The sequence below is a fragment of the Spermophilus citellus genome, assembly GCF_964194105.1.
Source record: "Spermophilus citellus genome assembly, chromosome: 5".
In the NCBI taxonomy this organism is placed as follows: Eukaryota; Metazoa; Chordata; class Mammalia; order Rodentia; family Sciuridae; genus Spermophilus; species Spermophilus citellus.
Window position 1 is genome coordinate 13845846 of NC_138186.1, and position 21577 is coordinate 13867422.

General features: G+C 44.7%; 1 protein-coding gene across 2 annotated transcripts in view; it reads left to right on the forward strand.

Annotated features, from left to right (window-relative positions):
* Positions 1 to 21577, forward strand: part of NEDD9 (neural precursor cell expressed, developmentally down-regulated 9) — a 46656-nt gene that overhangs the window by 13594 nt on the left and 11485 nt on the right. Inside the window, exon 2 of one of the 2 annotated variants that reach the window (XM_081296322.1) lies at positions 3719 to 4165. The exons of the other annotated variant lie outside the window; for it this stretch is intronic. Within the exon in view, the coding sequence (XP_081152448.1) occupies positions 3719 to 4165 (447 nt within the window). The remainder of the gene's footprint in view (positions 1 to 3718; positions 4166 to 21577) is intronic. 2 annotated transcript variants of the gene reach the window in all.

Sequence of the window (21577 nt, forward strand, 5' to 3'; positions counted from 1 at the left end):
GTGCTGAACTCTTGCTCCAACACCAAATACAGCACATAAAAACCAAGCTCTTTACACGTGGCTCTCCCTCCTTTCTAAGGATGTATTGTATTCTGCTGGAATCTGGTGACATTTATCCGTATTTTATCAAGTAAGATCATTTTATGATTTTTACTATTATTATTTTGTCTTCAAGGGTCTTTTGAAGGTACCCCATGGTTTCATTATTACCATTTGTAGAGAAATATACCAGGAGAGGTGACCAGAACTTGGTATAAATTCAGAGAAATGTTGCTTTGAGATATAGTTCTTCCAAAATGTAATGGGGAATAAGAGAAATATAGTCCTATCTAAGGGAGATATTTTATATATATATATAAACCGTCCAAGTTCAGGACCTAGAGGCAGGAGGCAGCCTCCTTATCCCAGTCCTCAGACCTTCTTACCAGGTGACTTGGAAAATCATTAACTTCTTGCACCTCCTTATATTTTATATATAAAATATCTCCCTGAGATAGGACTAACCTTTGATTGAGAACTGAGAGGAGGTAAATAAGGTTCCTGAGGCCACAGTTCAGTGGCCTATGCCCATAATCCCCAGTCTCAGGAGGCTGAGGCAGAAGGATTACAAGTTTGAGGCCAGCCTCAGCAACAGAGTGAGGCCCTAAGCAACTTAGCAAGACCCTGTCTCAATTTTTTAAAAAATAAAATAAAATGGGCTGGGTAGTTGGTTCGGTAGTGAAGCACCTGCCCCTAGCTTCAATCCCCAGTACCCCTGCCCCAAAAAAAATCCTCATAGTAAACCCATGAGATGGGCACTACCTATGACCAAGACATAAATGAGAGGTATAATTAGCCTAAGAAACACAGTCAGGATCCCCAAACCAGGAATCCATTTATTCTATAGGCATGAAAAGAATTGGCCATTTTCAGAACCCTCTATTAGATCAATAATGATTCGATGAATCTGTAATGGAATGGAGCCCAGCTAGGACACGGAGTCACAACTAAGACAGCTAAGCCTTCTAGAATCCAGTTCTGTTTCCATTTCTGACACCAAAGTGTGACTTCAGGCAAATGATGAACTGGCTCCCCAGACCTGTGTCTTCACCTGTGAAGTAGAAATGTTGGGCCCTGCTGGTCTCTGAGGTCTCCACAGCTGTCACCTGTTGTGCTGGAGAGTGGCTGGGCACAGACATGGGCTCTCTAAACCTTGCACGGAGGTTAAACTGTGCCCAGTCCTGCTCAGCCAGGGCTGAGGATGTCTGTCAGCCTATGGACAGGTGTCAGGACGGTGCTGGGCCCCTGACATCAACAGCTCTAAACCCTGATCTCTGTAGGCAGGGGGAAACTGGAGGGAAGTCATGGGTCAGGGGAACTCACCCACAGTGCCCAGCTTAGCACAGAGCAGGGGGCTCTGAAGCTCCCCCAGGACTGGCTCTCCATGTCCTGTTGAAACCTGGGCATGCTGCTCACCAGGTGGAGGGAAGGACAGGGATGGGAAACAGCATCTAGATCAGCGCTCACAAGGGGTTTCTATCTGCCTCTAATCAAGCAAGGTCTGGTGTTCTCCTGGGTGCCTCAGGGTGTTCCCTGGGGTTGGAAATGACCCAACTCTACTGTGAGCCTCCTGCTGATTATGCTGATTAGTTCTGTGGGACTCTGCCTTCCGCTGTCTTCTGTTTCTCTTCTGTAATCCTACAGCGATCAACTGGGCCGGGCTCCATTACTCCTGATTTCATCAGGGGACTTCTCTTAGCCATTCCCAGAGGTTGAATGGGCCCAGGAGAAAGGGACTGAGACCCAGTAAGTGGTCAGCTCCCTCCTGGCTCTGTCATCACAGCCTAACTGGCGGAGTCACTTCCCCGAGATCATTTGGTACAAAGGATCAGCTTCTTGTCCTCTGTAACCTGATGACTTTTCTTTTTCATTATAAAACACCCTAAAGATGAAAAGAGAGAAAAAAAGGGGGAGATTTTAGAATTATGACACATTCTTGGATAGTTCCACAAACTTGGATAGAATATGACCTGATTTTATCTTTTTGTATAAGAACTTTTCATTGTTAGAAGGAACCCAGGGTTTCCTGGAATATATACCAAGTACAACTTTCATCTGAAACACAGACTCTTTGGTTTCCCTTGAAATTCCCTTATAACTCATCTGTCTAGATCACAGGATTCCTGGCCCTCGAAAAGCATAAGGATTTCAGTCCTCTCCTTGAAGACCACCACAGAGCCTCCTGGGGACTGACATCTGTGGCTTTATCTCCCTTCCTTAAGTAGTTGTGCTGGCTAAAAGGAGCTTGGCTGACGGTAGTAGCATTGGATCCCTTCCAACCACTGACCAGACAGGTCCCTCAAATCCAGGGCCGCTCCACAGCTGAGAAGCTCACATGCAAGTCCTGAGCTTACAGGCACAGTACGGGGAAGACGATTAACGTGCGTCTGTTTTAAAGAAATGAAAAGTCCCAGGCTGAAGGATCACGTCCACATTTTTAGAAAAGGGGACAAAAGTCCAAAAAAACAGCCTGAATTCCACAAACATGTTGCGAAAGCCAGTTGCAAGAATGCCCCAGTCCATCAGCAGTCCTTTCTTCCATAAAGGATCCCCACCACGGTGACATTAAGTGCATCCAAACAATTTAACGAAGCACTAGGGTCCACTTTTAATTTTCCGAGTGCCTGCGATGAATTTACAATGTTCCCCAACTTCTCCGCGGGCCTGGCACGCAGTCACGGCTGCCAGTGTGCTGGGAAACGTGACTAACGCCAAGGAATGAGATCGTCAGAGCCTTTGAAAGGCTTCCAGGAATGTCAGCGCACGCTGCCTGCCCACTGCCTGCCCACTGCCTGCTTTGGCTGGCTGCTTAGCCCTGGGCGAGCCAGATGGGCCTTCATACAAAGACCCACGAGAGGGGAAGGCACAGCTCTCAGATGTGAAGGGCGAGATCCAAGAAGTAGGTGATAAAGTGGCAAGACAAGGAATTCAGGAGAGGTATGAGCAGAAGATCGAATGATCTTGGCTTCTGCCTACGTGTGAATAGATTCCTTGTCGCTCCGGCTGTCAAAGCCAGAGATAGAGACTACTGCTGCACATCCCTCTGTGCTCCATTATCCTGGCACGTCTCTCTGTCCTGCCTGCAGAGTCTCCCCATATCCAAGCTCGTCTCGAGCGTCTCAGGGGATGATCTTTTGGAGCCTTGTCAAGGCACTTATGAAAGTACTTCTGTTTACATTGCAACACTGAATATAGATGCCATGCCGTGTGTAGTGTGTGTTATGTAGGATTTTTCTTTGACTCTATTCCTCCAATGTATATATTTTAAAAATTGAGAGATGTCCATTGTGGTCCATCTAGGAGTAGGTTTTCTTCCCCCCCCCCCCCCGCCTTGAGTTTATTTTAGAAAGGAAGAAGACCATTTTGCTTAGAGAACCGTTCTCTGACTCTTCGACAGGGCTACTCATAATTCCTTGGCACAACATCTACAAGTAGAGGAAAGACCTCTCCCGGTGTCTCCAGCTTTTCGGAGGAGGTAGTCTGATGTCGTTGAAGGCAGACAGTGTGTGTGTCTGTCTTACATCTGCCCGTCTGTTTTTCTCCTTATAGGCTCTTGTTCAGATTTCTTCTTCTCTTTTTCCAGGAAGTGTGCGTCTCCCTGAGAGCATGGGCTGTAGGTAGAGAAGAGACGGATTGGACACACTAAAGTGATCTCCCCTTTTTTTTTTTTCCTTCCTAGAATCTCATGGCAAGGGCCTTATATGACAATGTTCCAGAGTGTGCTGAGGAGCTGGCCTTTCGCAAGGGGGACATCCTGACTGTCATAGAGCAGAATACCGGGGGACTGGAAGGATGGTGGCTGTGCTACCTCCACGGACGGCAGGGCATCGTCCCTGGCAACCGGGTGAAGCTTCTGATCGGTCCTGTGCAGGAGGCCCCGCCCAGTCACGACCAGCCCATGTCTGGACCTACGCACCAGAGCTTTGCCCAACAGAAACTCTACCAGGTGCCCAATTCACAGGCGGCATCTCGGGACACTGTCTACCAGGTGCCACCTTCCTACCAGAATCAGGGAATTTACCAAGTACCTACGGGGCATGGCACCCAAGAACAAGATGTCTATCAAGTGCCACCTTCAGGACAGAGAAGCGTCGGGAGCACCAACGGCCCCCACTTAAGTAAAAAGGTAAGTGACTAACTAGAATTTTGTCCCTACTCACTTTCTTTTCCCATTGCATCTGGGGCAACAGAAATGTTCCAGAAATAATAAGTGAAAACTACCCAAGAGTCAATATGCCAAATGCCCCAACTCAGACATCCTTGATTCATTTTATTTTTGCCTCATTTCACCATTCATCCGTCATCAGAATTTTCTTCAACTATTATGGGACAAATGGTCTTGGTCCACAGCCATTCTCAGTTCCTGGGTCGTCCTGGATCACAGGGTTGTTTCTCTCCATCTTTCGGATAGATCTGCTTCTGGATCCTGGATTCTCTGCTCAAATAGTCTCCCATCTTATCTTTTCTTCCTTGAGGGACACAAAGCACCAAAGTTTGTGATTCAGTAATGATCCTCCCTTGACCAAAAGCTGGATCATGAGCCCACTGGCTTGACTAGACAAAGAACCCACAAGGGAAGTAGAGGCAGAGAAAAAGCCAGTAGTAGATCACATCACCAACTCATTCTTTAGGGATTAAAGCTGGACTCGTTTAAAATACACAGGTACTAGTGGATTTGGAAAGAAGCCATCTCTACATCCTTGAAATTATTCCAGTTAATAATGCCAGGGGGTAAAAAGAGTGGAGCTTAGATATTTAGGAAGACATCAAGTTTAAAAAAAAAAGAAAGAAAGAGATGATGCATTAATCAGCATGCCATTACTGTAACTAAATACTAGAGGCAGCTAACTTTATAAAGAGAAAACATTTATTGAGCTTGGAGTTTGGGAGGATCAAGGGCATGACACTGGCATTGGCTGGGATCTGGTGAGGGCCCTCTCAGTGACAGCTACATCATGGCTCAAGAAGATATGTGTGGAAGAGTTTATGTCACAAAACAGGAAGCTAGAGAGAGAAAGAGAGACTGGGGTCCCACAGTCCTTCAGAGGACACACCTCCAAAGGCTGAGGACCTCCTGGTAGGCCCCTCCCAAGATGTCCATCACTTCACACACTAGAGATCCAGCCTTTAATCACAGTAGACCCTTGGGGGACACGCAGACAACACCCAAACCATAGCAGGTGGGGAGCTTTTCGACACCCTTTATAATCTGGAAGACCACGACAATCTGCAATAAATAGAAACATGTGAACTGAAGATGAATGGTGAACATTTGCTATATTTTTGATGCTTGTGATGAACCAAGGGGTGAAGGAGGCTTCCTGGTGTCTACACTGTAGTGAGGGACACAGTAAAACACAATGATGCAGGGTGGGTACCTGTGCTAGGAAGATGAATGTCAGTGGGTTTTTGGTGACAGCAGCCAAAACCAGGCTGATGTGTTGGTGTGCATTACAGGGGACGGAGCTTCCCTTCCATTAACTTGCAAATTCCAGTGGGTTCTTTGAGGTTTGGTATAAAGAATGGACTGATTTAATAGGACAAGAAAATATCTCCAAATTACAAGAGGGATGATGCAGTTAGGTGGCAGAACGAGCCGATTGGCTCTTAGAAAACTAAATACAGATGTTATAGATGGGCCCTCCCTCAAACAAATCTAGTACAAAGGCTGAACTTCCCAACCCATGTAATTAGGGAATATCTACTTGCATGGCTCTAGAAACCTTCGTTGAATAAATGGGGGAGGGGAGATTTATCGTTGGATTCCTTTTTTATTTTTCATCTATATAACATTCTTTTAATTAGAGGATAGAGTTGTATATGATAATTGGGTTCATTTTGACAGAATCACACATGCATGGGATTTTATTTATTCCCTCTTGAGTCCCCAGTTCTCTCCTTACCCGCCCCTCCACCCTCTCCCTGTTCCCTAGTGATCTTCCTTCCCTTTGCTCATTTATTTATTTTTGATTGGTGCTTTACACGTCAAGGTGGAATTCACAGTGGTGTATTTATACAGGCACGTAGCATGATTGTGTTAAATCCATTCCGCACCTCGGCTAAATAACAAGACCACTGACGCATTTTCTAAGCACCTTTGATACAAAAAAGTATGTTCTAACAAAACACTTCTCGAGCGCATGTGATCCGAGTGTGCGTCCAGGAGGAGGAATTCTTGAAGAAGCCAGGAACAGCCTTCCGACTTGCATTCCCTAGGACAGCAATCTCTGGAGCCGGGGCGATAGTTGGAGTCTTAACCTTTCAAAGTCCTTCTTGCCCCGGCGATTTTGGATGCAAAGGGAAAGCCAGACCTGCTTGCTCTCCCTCTCCCCCCACCCCTCTTTCTCTGGGGGAAAAAGAACAGTTGAAAGGTGTGACTATAAATAAATAGCTTCTCTTAGTCTTGGTTGCTTGCACCTTAAAAATAGCAAGCCTGAGCTGGTGCAGGGCAGAGGGCGGGTGGCCAGGACAGGAAGTACTGGGCTGAAAGGTGGTGGGCCCAAACTTTCATCACAGTTTATCTTGGCAGGAAGGTGACGTGTTTTCCTTTTTAGACTCAACCTTTTGAGTTCCAAGTCGGAGAGGTCCGACACCTGCAACTTCTTGTTGTGCGCGCTGTGACTGCGCGTGATTTTCTCCAGGGCCCCGTCCTCTCGGAGGCCAAAGGCTGTGACTCACGTTCCCTTGGGTGGATGTCAAGGGGCCACAGGGCTGGGGTGGCTCTCAGGCAGTCACTCCCTGTGCTGTTCTGTTCTGTTAATTCAACATTCGGTGGAACATTCTGTGTTTAGCCAAAGGAAAGGGGAGTCTGTAGGAGCAGTTCAACTTGTGTCCCTCCAGGGACAGGCAGAGCTGTCCTGGGGAGTGCCCGCAGCAGTAGCCCAGGGCCCTTGGGCTCTGGAGTGAAATGGTGGCCAGAACAGGAAGAGCAGGAGGGAAGGTCCTAGCTTCATCCCTGCCAAATACCATGCACCCTCTGTGATACCCTGACCTCCCCTTGAAGCAGCTCAATGCCTTTGGGTCTTTAGGACGCATGACCTAGCACACTGTCCCAGAGATCAAGGCTCACAGGACCCAGGGGTGAACTGACCTCTCCTTCCTTCCCCTCCCACCCCCACTCCACCTCCTTCTTTCTCCTCCCCCCTCCTACTCCATCCTCCTTCCTACTCCTCCCTCCCTCCTTCCCTCTCTCTCCCTCCCCACTCACTCTTCCTCCCTCTACCTCCTCCTTCCTCCCTTCCTTCTTTCCTTTCCTAGAAGAGAACCTTTAGCAGCTTTTCCAGGTAAAAGTGACTGTCTTGACTTCTGCCTGCATCTTCCTTGCCATGTAGCTTCTCAGTGGGTGGCTGCACTTAAGGCCCCAAGAGGTCATCTCCTTGCCCGGGGATCAGGCTTGGTCTTTTCCTTCTGACTTGGTTTGGTTTGAGTTCTCATTTCAGCAGTTTTACTGACTCTCTAGTAAAGCAATTTGCTTGTTTTCCCTTTTAACCTTTACTTTGTTCACTGGCTCATTTTTTTTTTCTTTCTAGTTTTGCACCTGGGACATGGTAATAAACCTAGAACTAGACGTTCCTGATGGCTTAAGCTATGGTCCCTAAGAGTCATTCAGCAAGAAAATGAGAACACAGTGGAATCTTCTTGTTATTGTTTATTTGTTTGTTTTCCTTTGTGCTGGGGATTTAAACCAGGGGCCTTTGCCACTGAGCTACATCCCTAGTCCTTTTTATTTTTTTATTTTGAGACAGGGTTTCACTAAGTTACTCAGGGCCTTGCTGGCTTTGAACTTGTGATCCTCCTGCCTCAGTCTACCTAGTCACTGGGATCTCAGGTGTGTGTCACCCTGCCAGTCGGCATCTTGTTTTGAATCACACAAACATCACTTTAAAACTTTAGTGAACAGAGACTCACCCAGAAAGGTGGGGGAGGTGAGTTAAAGTGCAGATTCCCAGGCCCTTTCTCTCAGAGAGCCTCATGCAGTGGGTCGGGGTGGGTGCCCTGGAATCTGCACTTCACTGAGCTCCTTGCATAGTTCTGGGGCCGGATGGGGGGGGGGCAGGACTACACTTGGAGAAACACTATAAAGGGAGGATGCAGGGGCTTGGATAGGTCCCAACATGATTGAGTTTTGGGGACTTTCCATAGTTCAAAAATCCCTCAATGTCACCATAAACTGTGGGCTTCAGAAGTTTTGCCCACCACAGTTTTTACTACCAATGAATCACTGAAGAAAAAAAAAAGAAAGACAGTGAATCCTGCCTCCTCTCCCTCCTCTCTCTACCCACCCTCCTGCATCCCAACCCCATTCACTGACATTCATCACTTATTAAATCAGCATTGAGGCTGAGAGAGGAAGTCCTGTCATCCCACCTTCCATGAGACACAGGGAGCATGAGTGTTGAGGAGGAGTGTGGGTTTCGGGGTGAATCCCCACTCCTGGTTGTGTTTCTTCTTGGCTGCGTATCCCTTGACAGGTCACGGACCTTCCCTCAGTGTTGGTTCCTTTATCTGTAAAATGGGCATAATTGTGTTTATCTCAAGGGGCTGTTGTGAGAAGTGGATGGAATGATACCCAGAAATCCCCAGGCACAGTGCTGAGCATAGCAGGGGCCTAAAAATGAGTCCTCCTCCTTGTGTTTCTTCCTTTTCCTGGAGTTTTTCTTGAACTATGTCAATCTGTGTTTCTTTGTATGTACTGAACATACCCATAGTTGCTAGCATATGTATCGTGTCCTTTGAGCATGTAGTTGTGCAAGCAATCTGTGGAGGGGGTGGTAAAAAACTCCCAAAGGTATCCGAAAACCATATACGCTGACGCCTTTACTTAATTTCATTGGTCTTTTTCACCCTGGGTTTTTGAGCAGGGCTGTTTTATCCATTAGACCTTGTGGGCAGAGTGCCCAGGACCTACAAGGATGTTTAAGAACTGATTTAAACAAAATAAAAAGACTAATAATAATAATGAGTAAATAAAATGAAGTTTTGTCTCCAAAAATATGAAATGCAAGAACTACAAAGTAGAAATTAGTAAACATTTAGACAAACGTCCAGGAAACAGCATCATGTCAGCCTCGTTAGTTGTTATATTTAGGGTTCGTGACTATTCGGTTACATTTGAAAACAATTTGTAAGTTAGATTTTTGTCACTTTGCAAAAATTTCTAAATATGCATCATGATTGCCAAGAACTCAGAGGCAATTCTAAATTAAATGAGTTACTCAGAGTCCAATCATTTGAAAAGCTGGATTACAAAAAAAGAAAAAAGTTTTCAATATTTCAAAAGAAAAAATTCTACCTAATATAGGTATTCGGTTTGAATTGAAGTCTCCACATGTACCCCAAAGGAAAATGCCTACAAAGATCTAAAATACATCATTTTTCTGCTTCAGAAATCAGTAAAACTGCCACCCAAGTGTACCCATTTCATGCTTGATCCACACAGAGTTATTATTATATGTGTTTCTATGATTATTCTTTGGACCTGTTGCTTTAATTGTAACTGGTGGAATTAGATTCGCTTTGCCTCCTTCTAAAGATCACTTTGGGATTAAATTATCAGCTACCTTAAGGCAGGGGCTAGCCATATAGCAAAGTATTAGCATACCGTGGCCAACAAGAATGAACCAGGAAGGCAACTCCTGTATAGTATTAAATTTAAGCGCACCTGCAAGCTTAGGTGGGAAGGTGGTTCTGGACTTATCACCCACCCGCTGTCACATACGCACATCCCAGCCTCCAACTCTTTATCACATGGTGTGACAGACTTCAGATTATATACAGTGGTTTCCTGCCAGAGGGTCCTTTGAGAAAGTCACCACTATCTTCTGCAATCACAGCTATCTTCACACAGAAAACCAGCAAAGTGCCATTGATGTAAGGTCAGGTTGTCCAAGAGGCTGTATTTTGTGCGTTTTCCCCCTACATACACAGCAAGATTGGTTAAGTCTTTTATAGTCACTTAAATAGAAAAATTACTCAAAGCAGTAAAAGATTTTTTTCCTACTGAGTCTCAGCTCTTCCCTTGCATTTGGTATGGGTTACCTAGAATGACCCACCCCAGCTATTCTCCCTGGGAACTCCTGGGCATCCTTTAAAACCCATCGCAGCATTCATCTCCTCTGTGCACCTTTCTCTTTACAGCCCAGCAGTTCTTTTCCTCCTTTCTGGTCCTAAAATGTATGGAACACTTCACGGATCTCAAGGCAGCTCGTGGGACCATTAAAAAAATGCAGTGGTCTACTATTATGTTAGGTGGTCTAGACGGAGGCAAATGCTGCTTTGAGAAGACACTTAGAAAATTCAAGCGTTGTAAAGGTTTGCCAGGACTCCATGGCATCATCTTTGAGGAGCATATCCTGCCTTCCAAAATAGGACCCAAACAAATGTTGCCAGGAAATGATTCAAAGGTGTTAGCCAGGTCTTCTAAGCTCATTCCTGCAAGGTAATATAAGAATCAGAAATACATTAGTTACAATGTCTGTACCTTCTTAGACACTGAGTCATCACAGATTACACACAGACACACACACGCACACAGACACCCAAACGGTGGTTGGCTAAGGAACAAGTACTTCCCTTATTGAAATTGGAAGCATTGTGAAATCTGGTTGCCCAGAGCAACACTCAGATACCAGCCAACTAGCTGCTATATATATTAAGCAGTAAGATTTGTCCACTAACAAGTGAAAAATAGATTTAGAGGAAATGAAACCTCCCGGAGAAGATAAACTCTGACTTCATCTCACTTTCTTTTGTTCCCTGCCTACACACAAAGAGCTCAAAAACTACTTCCAGGGCAGAGGGCACCTCCAGTTTCTCCACATATAAACTCAGCAAAGTACAACTGTGGTTCCAGGAGTGTGCATCCCTATGGACAGATAAACCCAATTGGAATAAACTTTTTCCTCCGTACATGGATCGGGGGGCTGTGCAGAGAACTGAAATTTCATCTAAAATTTCTTCCCTGAGGAATCAAGATGCATTTTAAATCTTTACATAAAATTAGACGTCCTTGTGCATTGAAGAGCAAACCATGACCTCAACTGAAGAGGAGAAGGGTCCCTTCCCAGACAAGCCACCCACGCCAGTGGGATGAGCAGGCCTGACACCTCGTCAGAACTAGACAAAGGTCCTTCTTGTTTGGTCAAGGCCAAAACCTTCAAACTCAGCTGCACTTTGTCCTACAGCTCCTAGATAACACGCATTTCTCAGAGTGCATTAGTCACTCCTGACCAACCCACACCAAGGCAAACAGAGGCTTGAATCATTCCTTTTCGAATGATTTAATGCCAAGTGACCAGCTTATCAGAGCAAGGAGGAAGACACCATATACAGTGCTGTATCTGACTGAGCAGCTGACGCTCTTAATTGTGAAGTAAAGAGAGAATCTGCTTCTCTTGCTTAAAGATAATGCTGGGACTTACTAGTGGTTGAACACTTCTTTTAAAACGGACTTGTCTGAGGGCATTGCACAAAATGCAGAACTAGAGAAACGTCAGAAATCGAAAGCACTTGGTTCTAAAGAGTTGTGCCCTTAACCTTGCTTTTGAGGTAATGTCTGGAGAGATATGCCACACCTGGGTAAAGAGTCCAGGTGTGATGCACATCGACAGGACGTGACTCCAGTAACATCAGAAGAGACCTGAGGAGGCCATTCTTTAAAGTTGCCCCACAATACACTCATTTTGGAGGCAAGGAAGCATTTAGCAATGTCATCATGACACCTGGTTTATTTGAATAATTTTTATAATATCGTTTTCTATTTTATCTTTTTTTTTTTCTTTTTCTATTGGGGAACTCTGTCACTGAGCTACATCCCAGCCCTTTTTACTTTTTATTTTGAGACAGGGTCTTGCTAAGTGGCCCAGGCTGGCACGGTATTTACACTCCTTCTGCCTCCACCTACCTGTGAGCTGGGATTACAGGTGTGCACCTGTGGTATTCATTAGCCAGTCAAACATTTGGTTTTTCTTAAAGCACGTCATGCTTAAATCAGTTACATATTGGACTTGCTTTTGTTTTCAAATTTACCAGCAATGTAGTGGGTGACCTTTAGTGGTGTTTTTAGTTACTCAAGTCTATGTGTGATTCTGCAAAATAGTTTCAGAAATAGACTATAGGGTGTGACCCTGAGATGCCTCTGAACCTTTGCTTCATGTTTGGGACATTATATACATGATATCATCTGATCCTCTCAGCAGCCTGGTGAGGTGCATTATGGCCTTTCTTTTTCAGAGGAAGATTCTGAGGTCTCAGGAGAAAGTTAACCTGTTGAAGTTAACTTTCTGCCTCTCCCAGGAGGTGGGATTGGTGTCTGAGTCCATGTCTGTCTGATTCCAGCGCTAATGATTTTAACATCCCAACGAGTGGTTGAAGTCGCCAAGCCCTACACTAAGAGGACACATTTAGACACTTCATTAGCAAGTCCAGCTCTCCAGAATCCTGGGCACTAAGAAGCATTCTGTTGGCCAGGAGAAATTAAAGTTGCTGCCCAAGGTTCTCACCTCAGATCCAGAGAGTAGACTTAAGGAGCATGGAAGTTTCTGCCACCCAGCATCAGGAGTCGGTTTGAGAGCTGGCTGATTCCAGAGTCCTGAGTGGGTCACTTGGGGGATGTCAGGACTGGGGAACAACCGAGAACCTCGGCTATGTTTACTTTCTCTGCTCTTCTCCAATGACTTGGAGTTGCTCCAAGTGGATAACTTCATTTAATCAGATACAGAGAGATCTCCTTGAACAGGGCTGGTTTGTGGAAGGGCACCCCCTCGAATCACAATACCTAGTTTTCAAGTTGTGTTTCTCATAGATGGAAGTAACTTTCTCTGGAGTGTTTATTTGTGAAGTTTAGAAAGTGGTGACTGTCTAGGGAATGTTTAGTGGGTGTTGCTGGTGTGGCCACAGGGCAAGGAGGAGAGACCCAGCTAACCGAGGGTCCCTTTCACTTCTGTTATAGCAGGCTGCGTAACCCCCCACACATCAGCTCCTTCAACTGCAAAATGGCAAGCCATGCTGGGTCCCCATGGTCTTTGCTAACATTTTATGATCCATATGTCTTTATCTAATTCTGTCCCAGAATCACTTGATAAAATTTCATTAAATGACCTGAACTTGAGAGTCTTTAATTAAAAAGAAAAAAAAATCAACTTGACTCCCAAGACTTTTCAAGACCCTCCTACCATTCCTTTAGGATCCAGCCTACTTTTTCCATTGAGAACGATAGTGTCCTTCAAATGACAGAGCTATGCCCAAACACGGCAAGAGCAGAGTCAGGGTGTGCCAAGCCCAGGAGAATCAGCCTCCAGTGGCCGCGGGGGCTGTGCCCAAGAAAACATCCAGAGAGTTGCTAGTGAAGAACTCCTTCCCCCGCTTTGTTATCAAGAGCTAAGAAAGCATGCTGTCCTGGAACTTACTGATTTCTGCCAGTCCCCCCATTTAATCCTCTAGGACTTGGCAGAGGCCCTTTGCAGCTCTGGGCCTCTTGACCCAACAGCCCCCTTCAGAGCTGGCACTGAGTCCTGCCACGTTGAGCATGTGCCCAATCAGCCATGCATCTGCTGTTTAGGAGGAAACAATACCAACGGTGGTTTGGATCCCCACATTCTCACCTCTTACCTCCTTTCCACAGTCACACCTTCCCTAGGGCAGTCTGGGGGCACCTTTCTAAAACCCATTTCAAAATTTAGATTTAGTGCTCAGGGTCCGGTTGAATTGAATTGGACATCAAAAGAGCCCAAATGCATGTGCCTTTCTAGTTTTCATTCAAAAGAACATTTCGGTCCATTAGGATATTATTTTTAAATGGTCTTTCTATGCCCATCGGTCACAGGCTGTACTCAGCTTTGTCCTGAGAGAGACCTCAACCCCTTGAGTCCAGACATTATTTCCCATTGTGTTCTTTTACGTTAAACGCTTCTAGCTGCTTTGGGGTGCTTGGTCACTCCACACTAAATATTGCTTTAGCACTTGCCACACGAAGAACTTCCTGAAAGCAGCAGGGGGGACAACTGGGGACCTAACAATCAGGACACTGTTTCCATGGAGTGGTTCACCACACAATGCTGGGTAAGATGGAAGTGACCCAGGAGCCCTGTTCCACTTGCAGCTTTTCAGTAGCAACTTTTTCCTCACTGGGGGAAAGAAGCTGGCTGGGATTTAAATGTGGCTAGCAGAAGCCTCGGCTCTAGCTGAAAACCAGGCATCAAGACGTCTTTGGAGCAAAGCAAACGGCCTCCCAAAAATAAAGGGGAAAAGAACCTCGGAAAGCACAAGAGCAGCCCTGGCAAGGGTTAACCACAGACGTGGCTCCCAAGGATGTATTTTTAAGGCCAGACTCAGTTTTCATTATATTGTTGCTATGCAAGTAAATAAATGAGCTCACTGCTACACCCAAGCTGGGCGGAGAGAATTTATAGAGAATTAATAAATCCAGTGGAGGCAACATGTGGCTTTTCCCCTGGACATAGAAAGGCAAGTAGTCACCTTGGATTTTAAACAGACAAACCTCTGTAAAAAGAGTTTCTAAAAATTGATCCCTGGTTCTAACGGGGCAGGCAATGAGCATGGTTTCTCTTCCTAGGGCTTTCTTTAAAGGGAAGGGGCCAAGTAGTTCATGTAAGACAAAGAAATTATTATAAAACCTAATAAATACTGTGGTGGCTCCGTCAATGCTTTGTAAGGGCATTTCTAACAAGCAGTTTGGGAAATCTAAATATTCTTAACTAATGTATGAAACCCAAAGAGAGATAGTATAAATAAATCAGGGAGCCGGGGGTGGGGCTGTGGTTGGAGGTAGACAGGAAGCAGTCTTAATTTGACTTTCCACATATGCCAAGAAAAAGCAAATAGACTGTTAATCAGTGAAACATACTTGTGAATTTAGACAATCTCAGGTCCCATGAATGGCAAAGTTATAAATGCATACTGTGATCAGTATGGCACCATGGCACTTTTAACTTTTCATCAATTACACATTGTATTTCTTTTTTAAAAAATATATTTAGTTGCCGATGAAACTTTATTTCATTTATTTATTTATATGTGGTGCTGAGAATCAAACCCAGTGCCTCATACATGCCAGGCAACTGCTCTACCACTGAGCTACAACCCCAGCCCTACACATTGTATTTCTTGAGCCCCATCTGGGTTGACCAGTTCCTGACCAGGCCAGGGGGCCAAACTCCAGAAGCTGGCTACCATCTTCTGGCTCTGCTGGATCCATGAGCAAGCTCCCCTGGCTTGGAATGAAGGCATTAGTTAGTATCAAAGACAGGATTGAGCAAGGCCAGCTATTCCTCTTGGTGCTTTGAATTGTAGAGATTTGGACACAGAGATTCATGGGACGTGGAGATTAGCTACAAAATTAGAAGAGTTACAAAAGTTAGGTTGTCCCTGTTTTAATTTTTATGTACCATGATTTTATTGGAAGAGAACTTTTCCAAGTGGGATTCCTTATTATTTTTAAAAAATTTTCTCAAATTACAAAAAGTTATATTTGGTGATTTTTGTCATGTTTTGATATGTACAAAGATAGAGTAGAACTGTCAATCATGATAAGACACTAGAGCATGACCAATGCTATTGAAGTCTGCTGTGTCACTCCCATCCCATCTCTGCATCTCTTATCTACTCCAACCAGCATAAAAATTGTACATACCCATGGGGTATAGTGTGTTATTCAGTTCTTGTATACAACATGCATTGATCAGATCAGTGTATTGGCATATCCATCAGTTCAAACATTTATTATTTCTTTGTGCTGGGAGCATTTGAAATCGTCTTTACTGGCCATTTTTAAATATACAGTTAATTTCTGGGCATAGTGGTGCACGTCTATAATTCCAGCAACTTGGGAGGCTGAGGCAGAAGGATCACAAGTTCAAAGCCAGCCTCAACAACTTATCGAGACTCTCTCTCAAAATATTTTTTTTAAATTAAAATGGCTGGAGGGATATGGCTCAGTGGTTAAGAGCCCCAGGGCTCAATCTTGGCACCAAAAAAGAAAAAAAAATCAAAATTAGTTGTCAACCATAGTCCTCCTACTGTGCTATCGAACATTAGAAATTATCCTTCCCATCCAGCTGCACCCTGGTCCCCATTAACCATCCTCTCTGCATCCTCCCAGTCCCGCCCCTCAACCCTTCCCAGCCTATGGTTGCCACTACTCTCTAGTTCTGTGAGACCCATATTTTTAGTGTCCACTAATTTGTTCTTCCTTCCGGCTGCTAGCAGCATGTGAAAGGAGGGAAGGAGTTGAAGCTGAAGAGTATTAGAGAAAAGAGATGAGAAGCTGTGACGAGTAGATGAGCCATTGCATCAGGAGGAAGTACAACAAAACATGGCGGCACTTGAGTATTCCTAGGGGTGAGGAGTTTTGCCTTTGTGAATGGCGGAAGGCTGCTAGGGTTCCGTCTCCCTCGGGGCTCCTTCCAGCTGGCAGCTGCCGCCTAGAAGCTCAAGTTTTCCTAACCTCATGGCCTCTGCCTCTGCTGTGCTGCCCGGATCCCAGGCACCCAGCCAGCTCTGCACTGGGGAGGTGAAGTGGACGCCTGAGGAACACGTACCCCTAAGTGGACTTGTTGAGACCCTGGCACAAGTGACTCCATGTGACCAAAAGTTGTCTTGAGAGAAAATGCTTTGCTTCTACACATTCCAGAGCGATGGTCTGTGTCCAGCTTCTTGGTGAGATCCCATTGACAGATTGTGGTTTTCCCCTGGAAAGGCTTCATCTGATGAGAATTTCAACAGTGCCCTGAGTGTGAGTCTCACCATCTTTCTCCTGGGTAAATGTTATTATCTCCCAACACATTTTCCCCTGGGATTTTCCACTGGCATATCTTGAACTTTGATGCTAACAATTGTGACAATGGTGGCATGAATATGAGCCTTGTAAAATAGTGACCCAAGTAGATCTATGGATGGTGATCAAGGACCAAAGTCTCTTGTCATTTATTGCTTCGATTTGAAATTCCAAGTGCCCCTCACACCACACTTTCAATGCTTCATGCATTTGTGAAGATCAGTTTCTTTCTGTCTGACTTTAAAAATGATTAAATTTTGTTTTCTCTCATGGTTTAACTGGGAAACATTCTGAAAGCAAATAGCTTTGAGATCTGTGGTCACTAAGGCACAAACTCCTAATCAGATAGCAAGCAAGTTTGTCTTGTTCCTATTATCTAGTCTCCTGTGTCCCTGGTTATCTGTGACTGTGTGTTAGACATTGTTATTTTTGTTTGTTTTAATTTGTAAAAATGATTCGAGGCCTATGAAGATGTTCTCAGTCTCTAAAGAGGATTCTGCTTTCTTCTGTCAGTCTCTTAAGCACACATAAATCTAATGGTGTGCTTCTGGATGTTCTGAACAACCCTATGACCTAAAGCCTAGCCACACAGCCCAGGCAGAAGTGGGCTTCCTCCTAGGGAATCCTTGCTTTTGAATGCCAATCCTAGGGTTCCAGCCCAAAGTGGGGATGGTTCTTCAAGGTCCCTGGCTTGGTGTCCATACACACCAGTATCCCCGTCATCCCCCAAAGCCAGAAGAAGCACAACACAACGTAGCTTCTCAGACCAGCAGATGTCCACAGGGGAAAAAACCTTGCCACTATGAATTCCTTCTCCTTCAGATTCTGACCCTGTAATTCTTTACTATCCTTTAACACTGATTCGATTAAGAATATTTGGGGGTCTAGGTTGTGGCTCAGTGGTAGAGCATTTGCCTGGCATGCTATCCCCAACACTGCCACATTTTTTTTTTTCTTAAGAGCTTTATTTTTTTTTAAAGTTGACTTCAGCAGGATTAGTCTGGATTACCAAGTCCCATGATTTCTGGAAGGCAAAGTTCAAAATGTTAACTCTGTATAAAGTAGGTGACAATTACCATAACTATAGTTGAGGTTAAAGGATTTACTTAATACCAGGAACTTTGTGTACTTGATCCCATTTAAAATTCATGATAGCCTAGGAGGAAAGTAGTATTATTTCTATTTGACTAATGAGAAAATGGGGCTTGGTATGAATAAGGATATGAATTGGGTTCTCATTGTGCTAAGTGTACAGCCAGGAGTTGAATCCAGCTCTGCCTGAGTCCTGCTTCCACTGTCCACCGTTCTCCTCTTCGGATCTAATTCTTCCAATGAGCCAAAGCCCCCATGGGACAAGGTCACTGGTACCCAGCTTCTTGTGACATGAGGCTGTCACATGTTCTCAGAATTAAAGCAAGCATGATACCTATTCCTTTATGTTGCACTTCCCTTCTGATGTCAAGGCAGAAAGCAGGGATTGGGGTTTCTTTTTTCCAAACCCCCCCCATTGTTTCTGGCTTGGCTGGGAAGAACCCAAGTGTTCACATCACATGCAAGCCCAACTGAGGAGAAGGGAACCCTCTGCAAGCGCTCCTTAGTCTCCCATGAGGTGTGTCCTCCCATGGTTTCTGATTGCTCATCCTTACGTCATCTTCAATTCACTGTCTTTGCTCCTTTGCTGATTGGACTGGGTTCTGCCCTTTATCCTATGGTCCCTGACCTAGAACTGGCTTACTTGAGTGCTCTGTGTATTCTATACAGGCAGCAGCCATTCAGCATCCTCTCTAGCTCCTGCCATCTTGCTGAAGACTGGAATTTTCCTTTGGTTCATTCATATGTTCAATGGGTAATTTATTTTATTAAAATAATTTAATTTAAGATCTACTATATTCAAGGCACAGTTATAAGCCCTGGTGTTTATATCTAACTGGATAAAAATGGTCTCTAACCCTAAAATGCTAAGAGAAGAGCTTTACTGAAACCATTAAACCACAACTGACAAGTCCTATTCTATTGGAGTTGTGTGTACCATTTGCCCAGGGAGGATGATAGTTGATCTATCAGGGAAAGGCTTCGTGGAAGATGGCATTCCACTTGGCCTCAAAAATAGAATAAAATTTTAATATTAGGAAAGAATGAAGAAAACCCTGTACAAAGACTCAGAATGAATCAAGGCTCAGAGGAGTGGGCATGCAGAGCACAGGAGAAAGATGGAGTAAATCAGTCTTGCCAAGGGATGGAATTGGTGAGAGCTAGGGGCTCCGCCCTTGGGGCTCTTGAGGTCCTAAGGAAGGTGGGTAGAAATACCTAGATGAAGGCAAAGATGAAGAGTGGCAGCCTGGGGGCCAGAGATAGGTTCAATCTGGCCATGACACTGCTTTAAATATTTGGACTAATTTTGAAAACCAGAAGATTTCACATAAAAATCAAGACTTCTGGCTTCTCCTGAAATTTTGAAAGATGGGACAATAGTTGGCTGGAACAGAGGTGTGACTGCCTCCTTTAGAAGGATGTGAGTTGTCTCCCCAATACGAAAGCCCATCTGTGTCTGCCCTATACCCTATTTGCTGGACCCTGCAAGCATCCAAGTACAGGGCCCCTGCTCTGCTGGGAGTACGAGCCCAGGCTGATAAAATGTGGACACAAGGACCTCTCTTCCAACCCGCTGCCTCTCACACACATTGGTGCTCAGCGTACCGCAGGCCCTCACTATCAAATACAGCCTCTCTTCTGCAAACATCAGTATGGATGGCTTTCAAAATTATGAGACATGAAAGTACAGTCATCCCTCTGAACTCTGGGGCTTGGTTTCAGGATTCTTAAACTTATATAATTTACAGTGCTAAAGTTCCTTATAGATAATGGTGTCTGCCCTATTTGCATATCTTTGTACATCCTCCCATAGACTTCATATTATCTCTAGATGACTTGTAGATCCTCATAGAGTGCAAATGCTATATAAATAGTTATACTGTACTGTTAAGGCACTAAAGACAAGGGAAAGAGTCCACACATATTCAGTACGGATGGAATTTCTTTTTCATATATTTGTGATCCAAGGTTGGTTGACATCCATGAGTGCAGAACTTCAGAATACAGAGGGCCAACTCTATTCAAAACATTTCCAAAACCAGCTCACTCAGCCAGGATCTGAGGCTCAAAATGGCATGAAGCAAACACCATTAGAGAGTGGGTTGGAACAAGTTGAGGTTGTTTTCTTGTTTTTATGTAAACAGATTAGGGAACTAACATAACCCCAGTCTCTGGTCTTTTGGTGCTACCTTGCCAGGACCCAGCCTTGGAGATTTCTAAATGCTTACAGTCAATACACACTGCATTATACACATGTATGGAAATATCACATTCGCTTTCACCATCTGTTTCTTTGAATGCATACATTCAGTATGTGCTATTAATATGAGTTAATAATTTTTTTAAAAAAAAGAGGAAAGAAAAAAAATGCTTGCAGGGTCTTCTCTTCTCTGCTTCTTAATTCTTCCCAAAGTCTCTTTCTTGGAACTTTCCTGTTAGTTGAGAAGAATGGTCCTAACCTCTCACCAAGATTGGATTCCTCCTCGGGACAGAGACAGAAAACCCACATCTCAAAGTGTAAATCCTCTTCTCCGGGTAATCAGGGAAGCAATTGCAGTAGTGTTTGGTCCTAAGGCCACAGGGAACCTCACCATTTAGCCCCCTTTGAGGCAACACGAGTGAATTAAGAGGTCAGTTTGTAATTCCTAAGGCTAAGCCCTTGTAACTATAAATAAATACGTAGCATGAAAGGAATGCAGAAAAGAAAAACACACAAGAGAAAAAGGAAATGAAAAACCTGACTTCATTTCATTGAGACGGGGAGCTTTAAAATGCTGGGTAGCGATTCCTACCTGAGCCCACAAATGCCCAGGCAAATTCTCCCAAACTCGAGGTTCCCTTAGCCAGAACTAGGTGTGCCTCTCAGGCTAAGGTTCAGTGATTCTGGGAGGTGGAGGGAGAGTAGAAAGGTTTTTGTGTACTCCAGTCAAGCAGGAAGAAAAAGCCTTAATGAGCCACAAAACTGGAGACTTTGTAAGGGACAGCTCCGTCAGCACTTTGCTCTGAGAAGAGAACACACAGTTGGCAAAAGAGGGACCCAAGCAATGGGTCCAGGCACAGATTGTCCAAAAGTAGACACTCAGCCCCTGGATCTTTCCAATGGTGCAGCGCAAATCACTGAGTATCCTAGCCCTACGGGACCAGATGAGAAACACTGGTCCCATTTAGATGCCACTTATGGACCAGAGTGAATCAGATTGGACCATCAGGACAGTGCTGTTCTGTTGGCTTCTCCCCCTGTGGCTTTCACCATCTGTTTCTTTGAATGCATAAACAAGGAAAATGACTGGTTTGGAATGCGACGTTTTTAAAAACCAGATGACCACAGGCATCCTCTAAATGAGAAAGAGAGAGCAAGTTGGGGTTCTGTGACATTTGTCAGGAAGTGAAATGTTAAGTGCGGAAAAGCACAAACACCGCGCTCTGCCAGGGAAGGTCCGCAAGGGCAAGGAACCACTTTGTCCGTGACCCCTTCTGAGGGTCATGCCCTGTGTTCCTATTTCATGCCATTTTTGGACACCAGTGCCACTCCCTTCCTTTTATTAAACAAAGAGTGAACGGTCCAGTTGGACTCCAACATAACCAGCCTTGATGGTCCATTAGCATTATTCCAAAATGGGCAAGCTGGAGAGAATCCACTCTTAGAAACTTTCA